Source organism: Rhipicephalus sanguineus, chromosome 3 (genome assembly GCF_013339695.2).
Source record: "Rhipicephalus sanguineus isolate Rsan-2018 chromosome 3, BIME_Rsan_1.4, whole genome shotgun sequence".
Lineage (NCBI taxonomy): Eukaryota > Metazoa > Arthropoda > Arachnida > Ixodida > Ixodidae > Rhipicephalus > Rhipicephalus sanguineus.
In genome coordinates this window covers 196,752,409-196,761,460 of record NC_051178.1, presented here as the reverse complement: position 1 = coordinate 196,761,460, position 9,052 = coordinate 196,752,409, and the positions used below count along the sequence as shown (strand labels likewise).

General features: G+C 42.6%; 1 protein-coding gene across 2 annotated transcripts in view; it reads left to right on the top strand.

The window, feature by feature from the left end:
* The first annotated feature begins 206 nt into the window (after positions 1 to 206).
* The window catches only part of LOC119388010 (ras GTPase-activating protein 1), a 30,127-nt gene continuing 21,281 nt past the window's right edge, over positions 207 to 9,052 (top strand). The window contains exons 1-10 of one of the 2 annotated variants that reach the window (XM_037655614.2): positions 207 to 630; positions 1,300 to 1,449; positions 2,345 to 2,480; positions 3,449 to 3,519; positions 3,728 to 3,845; positions 4,049 to 4,133; positions 4,369 to 4,513; positions 5,342 to 5,417; positions 6,122 to 6,269; positions 7,217 to 7,299. In XM_037655614.2, coding sequence (XP_037511542.1) covers positions 455 to 630; positions 1,300 to 1,449; positions 2,345 to 2,480; positions 3,449 to 3,519; positions 3,728 to 3,845; positions 4,049 to 4,133; positions 4,369 to 4,513; positions 5,342 to 5,417; positions 6,122 to 6,269; positions 7,217 to 7,299 — 1,188 coding nt within the window. In that variant the 5' untranslated portion in view covers positions 207 to 454. The remainder of the gene's footprint in view (positions 631 to 1,299; positions 1,450 to 2,344; positions 2,481 to 3,448; positions 3,520 to 3,727; positions 3,846 to 4,048; positions 4,134 to 4,368; positions 4,514 to 5,341; positions 5,418 to 6,121; positions 6,270 to 7,216; positions 7,300 to 9,052) is intronic. The other variant, XM_037655615.2, reaches the window with a different exon arrangement.

The following is a 9,052-nucleotide window of genomic DNA, read 5'->3' as shown; positions in this document are numbered from 1 at the left end:
GTCTAAGTGGCGCTTGCTGCGCTACTTCTTTCATGGTAGTAGGCGTTGACGCAGAGTATTTTTAAGCAGTACGAGGTGAATATTGTATAACTCATACTTCTTAATTATCAATAAGAGGAGCAATAATATTGTAAATCAACCAATCTGACAACTCTCGCGATATCTCATAAAAAGCGGTGCACTGCGTTACTAGCGTTACTCATGCAGTCTGTCAGTAGGATTTCGATTACACTTGTTTAAGTTGTGATGCTCATTGCCGTGCTGCGCTATTGTGCGTGATTGGGGGCGCGGATTTCACGGTATCGCGTAATTCAGGCACATTGAAGGACTAGAAGATACCAAGGCCATCGCGGAAGACAGCGCGCCGAACACGGCCCGAAGGGCCGTCTGGGACGCCGATGCTGTAAACAAGATGTGAACCGTTCCCGTGCAAGCAGCCGCGTCGTGCCATAAGATGGCAGAGCACGACTTCGACCCGCGGCACCATCGAAAGCACTTCCACGGTAATGCCGTCAGCCAGGATGACGACCGGGAAGGCTGCTTTCACGAGGAATATGACCCATTCGCCGGTGACGGCGATCTAATTGAAGACGATTCGAACATCTCTCTGACAGCGCCTCCGCAATCTCAGTAAGCAAATTGTTTTAGCCTCTGAACTTGCACATGTCGCTGCTGGAGTTGAGCGCCGATTGTAGTCTTTTAGCGAGTCCTTGAACGCAGTGATACCGCTGATGTACACAGCGGTTAATCACCGCGACAATACATGTGTTTGATCGCGTGTACTCTAGCAAAACTTTCCTAGTTTCAGCCCATCACGAGAAGAAGCTGCAGACAACTGAGACCCGAGCGATCGTTCGTAATGATCGACTTGTTATAGCTTGCCTTTTCTCATCTATTGCGTAGTTGATTTCTTAACTTCTCCCACGACTGTCAGTGCTTTTTAAACCTTTGAAAACTGTTATTACAACGTAACTCAGTTTCCTGTAGAAAGAGAAAAAGTATTGCACCGATGCGATTGCCTCGGCACGACAAACGCGAAAGCACGGCAAGAAAGCATAAGGTTGTGCTTTTTTGCAACTCACCAGAGTTCTACCAAATGTTTTGCGTGGCGTCTTATAATTGAAAATTTTGCAGAGGCATTATGTTTAGTATATTGAGCCTAGCTGTGGCATGTAACACGTCTGGTATGCTGTTGTTTTCCTTTATGTGCTGTAACAAACATGGGTAATGCTGCCCCTGTAAAAATGTAATTGGCTACATTGCCAGCCACTCATTGTGCCTGATAACACCGTCATCCAGGTGGTACCATGGACGATTGGACCGTCATACCGCTGAGCAGCGTCTACAAGCTGCCGGCGGTCTGGGTCGTTACCTGGTTCGAGAGAGTGACCGCAAGCCAGGCTCATACGTGCTCTCCTACCTTGGTCACACTGGCATCAACCACTTCAGGTTCGCTTCATACGCCACTTCAAAACATCCATAGTTCTTCTTTGAAGGACATGACTTTCTTTCGTCCGGGTTCCAGTAAGACCCATCTAATAAAACAGCTTTGTTTGAGCCAACAGTATGATTAAATGTGCACAACTGTCGTTTTCTACTCTCTTTTACTTTATCTGTAATTCAGAGCTACTGACAGTTCAAACTCCTTGTAGAGCACAGCTCTTAGGCGCGCGCTCCTGCGTTGAGTGTCAGCGTGCCTTGTCCCTTGTTGTCCCTCTCTAACTGAGTGAAATGAGTTCAGCAAAAGATGAACAAGTGAGGAAAAATGCCCTGTGTGCCGCATCGCGTGCTTGTTCGCCAGTCAGAGTTCAGAACGCAGTCACGTGGCATGGCATTTTGGTTTCTTCAGATGCCACCAGGTGCCACCTTCCGTGCATCTTGGGGGAACATATCTCATTGAAGCTGGCATGTCCATTGAAACCTTTCAATAAAAAGACAAACTACTGGTGTTAATATGCGTTTGCACATTGTGTCCATCTTTTGCTTCTCACTCTTACTGTATAACGTTCAAAATGGATAGAGCAACATTCAGCGATTGCAGTGTTCGATAATTTTAAGAGTATATTACCTGTGCAGAAACACGCACATTTCATGCTGTTGGGGATTTATGTTATCCAGCAACCTGGGAAAGATGAATAGAACTGCACCAAAGTTTCGCTTGAGGGAGTATCGTAATACTTGGTAATTTCTTTAAGTTCTTTATTAGTCAACAACTGATGAGATGTGCTGCCAGCTTGATATAGTATTGGCCTCTGTAGATATGACAGACATCTTTCTTATGATGTATTGCTACACCAGTGACAGGGCTAGATGATCTTGATGAGCCTGCTTTGCATTGACCCAGGATCACTGCTGTTTGCGGCGACTACTACATTGGTGGCCGTCAGTTTGACTCGCTGTCTGACCTCATTGGCTACTACACTGGCTGGTCAGACCTGCTCAAGAAGGAACGCCTTATTCAGCCAGTTTCTCCGCCTGAGGCAAGCAGTTAATTAATTGAACTTCTTTTTCTTGCTAATGCTTCTGCATTGTTTATTCACTGCTGTTCAAAAACTGAAAGGTATAAAGGCTGTGACTACATGGAGGGGTCATACTCGTTTTATTCATCCGAAATTATTTGATCTCACTCTTTTCAACCCCTTCCATATTTTGCATTAGCTTGTCTTTTTTACACTATCATACTAATAGTCTTTTTTTTTCTTGCAAAAGTACATCTTCTCCTCTACAAATATGTTCGATTATTGTGTCTCAAGTGCTTAAGCTATCAATTTCATGCATTTATTATTGACAGCAGTTCCAAGCTTTGTCAGTGTAAAGCCTGAGAGATCCTTTAGTGAGACAGGATTGCTTCAGGTTGTTGTGTCCCCAAGATTGCACATGTGTATGACATGCACATCTATGTTGCACCTGATGGCTATTGATGTTGTGTACTATTTCAGCTCCTTTGATGGTGAGAGAGAGAGAATATGAGGAACGTAATGAAAGGACATTAACCACTAATTCGTCTGGTTAGGTACCCTACACAGAACAAGGGCAGAGAAAGGAATAGAATGCTGGTACAGAGATATGGCTGTCTATCACAACCCTATGCCCTTTTAAGAGCCTACGGTTAGCTGTGATAATTCTTTATCATGATGCACTTCTTCTACTGCTTTATGGTGTTTTGAGTTCAGTCATTTTCTTTAAATCTGTTCTTAAAGAAAGAGGATCATAAATATGTTGGTGTCATCAAAAATAACATGGAAGAGGATGCTGTATTGGTCATGAAATGCTAAAAAGATTGCAAGGGGTAACGTTGACTTGTAGTAAGAGCTTTTAAATGTGCATTAAACTGAGCAGCATAGCTAAAGAAACAGCATTAAACTATTTCGGGTTGTCCAGCCTATTCTTTCACTTTACAGGCCTTGTAATTATTTTTTACATTTGTTTTTATTTATGCATCCAATAGCCTGTCAATGACAAGAAGCGGGCCATAGCAGTGCTGCCATATGTGAAGATGGCTGACACAGACGAACTCAGGTCAGTGACGTGTTGACTGTGTTCATCTGTGATCTGATTTTGTTTTTTGGCGTTCAACTATTTGTTCCTTATCCTTCACTATTAGTGTAATTTCCAACATTTCAAAAGTTCGGCTACCACTTGGTGACTCATCCGTCGATCACCGTGATTATAACGAGGCCGACCTGTTAAGGGTGTCCTTTCCCTAACTGCAATGTTTGTGGTACAGCTTCCAGAAAGGGGACATCTTTGTGGTTCACAATGACATGGGTGATGGCTGGCTGTGGTGCACCCTGCATCGCACTCAAGAAAGTGGGCTCGTCTTCAAGGAGCTCTTGGAGGAACTGGTGAGTAGGGATGGCATGGCTGTGCTGCTGAAACTCTCTCTTTTTCTTCCTGTGTTTTCCTCTCTTTTGCTTTGAAGTAGATACATCGAATCCCTTTGCTTCTAAGCATATGATTCTGTTACCGGAGTAACATCAGCATTGCTTTTCATAGTCATTGAAGTGTAACCTTTATCTATTTTTTAAAAATTACTTTTGCAATGCAGGATGATAATGTAGATCCAAACGAGATATACCCCTGGTTTCATGGTGACATCTCAAAGGAGGCTGCTGTTGAAGAGCTTGCAAAAAGTAAGCTGCTACTACTGTTCTGTACTATGTTGATTGTGTGCACGTATGTGTGCATTTTGCTTTTTCAACTCAGTAAATTAGCAATGTTGTGAACAAGCTAAAGTTGAGGCTTTATTTAGGGTGATGATGAGTACAGCGTGTGCTTTGATGTTATTTTGGGGGCATTAGTATTACACCTGTGGCAACATTTATAGATGAACACAGTCTCAAGCTCTGACATTTTTCTTCCATCTAGTGGGTCCGGGAAGCTTTCTGGTGCGACCAAGTGACAACTCACCGGGGAACTTCTCTCTGTTCTTCCACATTAACAACACCATTCAGAGGTTTCGAATAGAACGGAGAGGAAACCGTTACGTCATGGGTGGACGTACCTTTCACAGGTAGCGTGGCCACGCTTCTCATCTTTGTTTTCGTCTTCCTTATTGTTGCATGCATCTGAGCCTAAAGCTTCAATTTTTGACATTTCCAGCCAACTTGCACATCCACGACTGACTATAGCGTTTTTCTGTAACGTACATGATAAAAGCCTATGAAAGGTGCCATAGTTTATAGGGCCTGAACTTTATTGGACGGCTTGCTCAGCTTGCATATGGTGGTAACTTATTACTATTCTGTTTGCGTGGTCCTATATTTAAGAATTGCTAACTAGTTCACATTCTGTCACATTGTTGACTAAGTAGACTCTTGAACCAGCAGTCTACTGACTTAGTTACAACTACAGGCAAAATGGTGACACATAGTACAAAGCATGACATGGCACTTTTTGATGTGCCACTTTGTCATACTATATATTTTTCTGCTTGTTGCATAGTCATGCAGAAACCAATGAGCTCAATCTCAGTCCCACATTGAAGAAGAAAACACATAGCATCAACAATGTGTTCTCCAACCCGAAAAAGAAAATTACATTACGCTTATTGTTTGATCGCACCCTTTTGAAGTTATTGGTACCCTTGAAAGTTTTGTTATTTGTAAAAACACAGTAGTGGTGCCAGTTGTAAAACATCTTGAATTGGATATTGTTGCTTTCTCTGTAGCATTGTACGAAGTGTATTTTAGGTTGTCGCCATTGCCATTTACTCTCTTATGATTAGTGAATGTGTTTAGCATGTGCACTGGCTGCTAATAGTTTCCCTTGTTGCTACTTCATAATTCTGGATGTAGCAACACTTTTTTGAAAGAAGATTTTTCTCTACCTTTGGTTTCAGCCTTGAGGCTGTCGTGAGCCGTTATAAAGTGGAACAAATAGTGGAAGGCCATGTCCTTGGAGACCCTGTGCTGAAGGTGCATAATTTTTCTTGCTGTTGCACTCATTTTGTATCTCTTGTGCTTCTCTACTCTGATGTAAACTAGACATAGACATAACACATTTGTGAAGACAGCGCCCTAAAAAGCATTTCATCCTTTTTTCTGAATATTTTGGTCATAAGGACATCCAATTTGTTATTGAGCTGAAGCTTATAATTAAGCCTGTTTAGAAGAAGGGCATGCAGATGCAAATGCTAGTCACGCACAGTGCAGCTGAACCCGGATATGTAAAATCTGAAGGGGATCGCAGAAAAGTTCTATATGTAAGTAATTCGAGATAGAAAATACTTTATATATCGAAATATAGGAAATGGGATTTTACAACTCTTCGATATACACAATAATTTGTTATGTGTGGGTTCCATATTATGCGGGTTCGACTGTATGTACAAGTTGATATGAGCTACTACTGGTGCTTGCTATGAGTGTAAAGTGGTGTATCGTGGTTCTGGCTGGAAATACTATGTGTATTGTTTTAATCAACTTGTTTTGTCTGTTTATTGTTTTCTTTCCACAAGTACATCACGTAAGCATTAACTTTTCATTTCTTGTTCACTGTTCATGTTTTGTTCTCACCTGCTTTTGTGTTTAGTAAAATTCATTTTTATTGATAGGTAACCACATAAATTCGTACAAGTGTCACGTTAAGCTTGTGACATACAAGTAATGTTGCGTTTCAGGCCCCTTACGAGACCTGTCACTCGAGCCGGGCTGAAGAGCTCCAGCATCGATCACGTGACATTTACGCCACTCTGCGGGAGAGCCGAGAAACTGGCATGGCAAAGCGCAGCAAGGGCGTTCGAATGCAGGGCTACCTCTCTAAGAAAAGTGAGCACCATTGCTACTTGCAACGTGACCTAGCCCTTTCCGTGTTGCGGATCAGTCCCTCTTGTCAGGGCTTTGTGTTCCATACCTTATTGTTAGTGAATCTTGCTTCTTTATGGCCTTGTGTCTTAATTTCCTCAGCATGATAATTTGACCATTAGATTCATTTTAATTTCCATGTTTTAAGGGAATTCTGTTAGAATCACAATATCGCATTTGAACGAAAGAAGGGAATTGAAGGGCTTGTATTTCTTGCTTAGACATAATCTTAATGAAAACCAACAGACAATGAAGCCAAGGAAGGTATAGGGGACATTATTTGTAGATTTTTAACTGTATTGTGGTAATTATGATATCAATGCGAAGAAATGAAAGTGGACGAAGAGACAACTTGCTGCCGGCAAGTTTGGCCCCTGCCAGCGGCAAGTGGTCTTAATTTCTTCACATTTGTATCAGAATTACTACAATACAGTTAAAAGGCTACAAATAACATCCCCTATACCTTCCTTGGTTCCATCGTCTGTTGGTTTTCATAAATATTGTAGTTGGTGGCATGCTAGAACTTATCACCTTCGCCACTTCTTGACAGTGGTATGCAGCTGGTAGTCAGTTGTGATTAGGAAATTAGGCATTGCATGCATATGACAGACAACCGGTGGTCAGTAAGAGCAACACAATGGTTGCAGAGGGATGGGAAATGCAGTTGAGGACAGCTGCGAGTTAGACGGAATGACGAAGTTAAAAAGTTTGCAGGGATAAAATGGAATCAGCTCGCACAAGGTAGGATAAATTGGACATCGTTGGGAGTGGCCTTCGTCTTGCAGTGGAGCTAAAATAACCTGACAATAAATGGCTGTTCACTGTGCGTGAAGGTAGTTACAGCAGCATAACACATTGCACATTGTGTTACTTGAACCAGCGTGCATGTATTTACTTTCTTCCTTCCCCAGGTGTGGGCAACAAAAAGTGGAAAAACCTGTACTTTGTCCTCAATTCCAAAGAACTGCACTTGTATTTTTTCGACAACCCTAGGGTGAGTTGGTTCCTAATGGTATTTTGTAAAAGATGGGATCAGATGGCAAACTGTACTGTGTAAAATAAATTTTGTGAGTGGTAACAAGTATAAAGGCAAGAGCTGTACTGTCAATAAAGCAGCTATTTTATTTACGCCATGGCGTTAAAGAGCTCGCTATGTGGAAATTCCGGCGTCGGCGTCGTTGGCTGTGAGCGAAAAATCAGTGTTGTCCGTGAGCGAAAATTCGAGTTAGGTGCAAATGAACAAATAATAAAAAAATCTTCGGTTCGAGTGGGAATTGGACCCAGAACTGCTGCGTGGCAAGCAGGTGTTCTACCACAGAGCCACACCTGTGCTCGAAATTCCTTAGGAAAAAAAAACTATATGAATGTTATGTAGTGTGCTGAGTGTCATTAACACATGTAATGTTGCGCGGCAGAGGCATAGAATCACACCAGGCGTCAAAACATGTGAATTGCACGAGAAGTGGTTGGCTTAAAGACTCATTATCATTATCAGCAACACCATCGGTGTGCAGGTGCGCGTGTTGCCTTATGGAGCTGTGGTGGGTACCTCACAAACTCGCAAAAGAAAGAAGTATGTCATAGTGGGCACTCCACAACTGCCTAGGATAGCTTGAAAGGGCCGATTTACAGGTGCACAGGCGTTCCTTTCCTTGCGGCGTGATTTACGTGTTCACCGAGAAGCGAAGCCAGGCTTGTGATTGAGAAGGCGGTTTGAACAGGGTCCGATTACGCTGTCGCATTCTACTCTTGAAGGTGAAGCTCAAGTGACCTCCAAGTTTTTGCCATTACAAACCATATGTTGACCTAAACGTTGACTGTTGTATTAGACGCTTTTGAAAGAATTATAGTTGTATTTTTTTGTGTTGGGTTTCGTAATTCATTGTCTATGCAACATTTCTGGTGCAGTGTACAGTAAAAGCTCGTTAATTCGAACTCGAAAGGGACTGCAAAGGAGTTCGAAATAAGCGAAGTTTGAATTAGCGGGCGGGCGCTAGCGTCCACCCGCTAACGGACGGTGCACCACACTGTGCGGACAGAACCAAAAGAAGCCACCTCTGGACTCGTTATCGCGAATTAGGCCGTCTGTGGCACGTGATTTCGTAAATTAAGTTCATGGAGCTCTAACAGCAAACAGTATTAATTGATCGGTCAGTGATATGCCAGAAACAAGCCCCGACATGCATTCATGTGAGAAGTGAGCCTTAATGTGAAATATATGACGCTATTTATGCTCCGAAGCACATTTATTTACATGGCAGAGTTAACGCAATCAAGCTTAAAAGTAATCAGTAATTTGAATTTGCTTGCGTCTCTTATGTCGCATCGCTTGCAGCTTGCCTGAGAGCTCCAGCTCAGCGTCCGAATTCTCAGCTGCTGAGAAATGCTGCTGTTTCGTTGTTTTGCATCTCTAGTAAATTTGGTTTGGTTTGGCTTTGCAACACATTATGACAACTTTCGGTCTACTCCTGTCAGAAGCATTGAAAACCAGGGGCTCCCAGTTCGAATTAACTGTTGTGGATACTGACGCGTTCGAATTATCGGGAGTTTTCCCCCATAGAAATACACAGGGCTGTGCCGGGACCAGGGCATCAGTTCGAATTAACTGTAAGTTCGAATTAACCGAGTTCGAATTAATGAGCTTTTACTGTACTTGGTGTTATTGTGGTTAGTCTCTGGGCATTGTTGTTTGTTGAAGGCTGTCGACTTCTTCCATAACTTGCAAGAGCCACAGTGTTGTCTCCAGT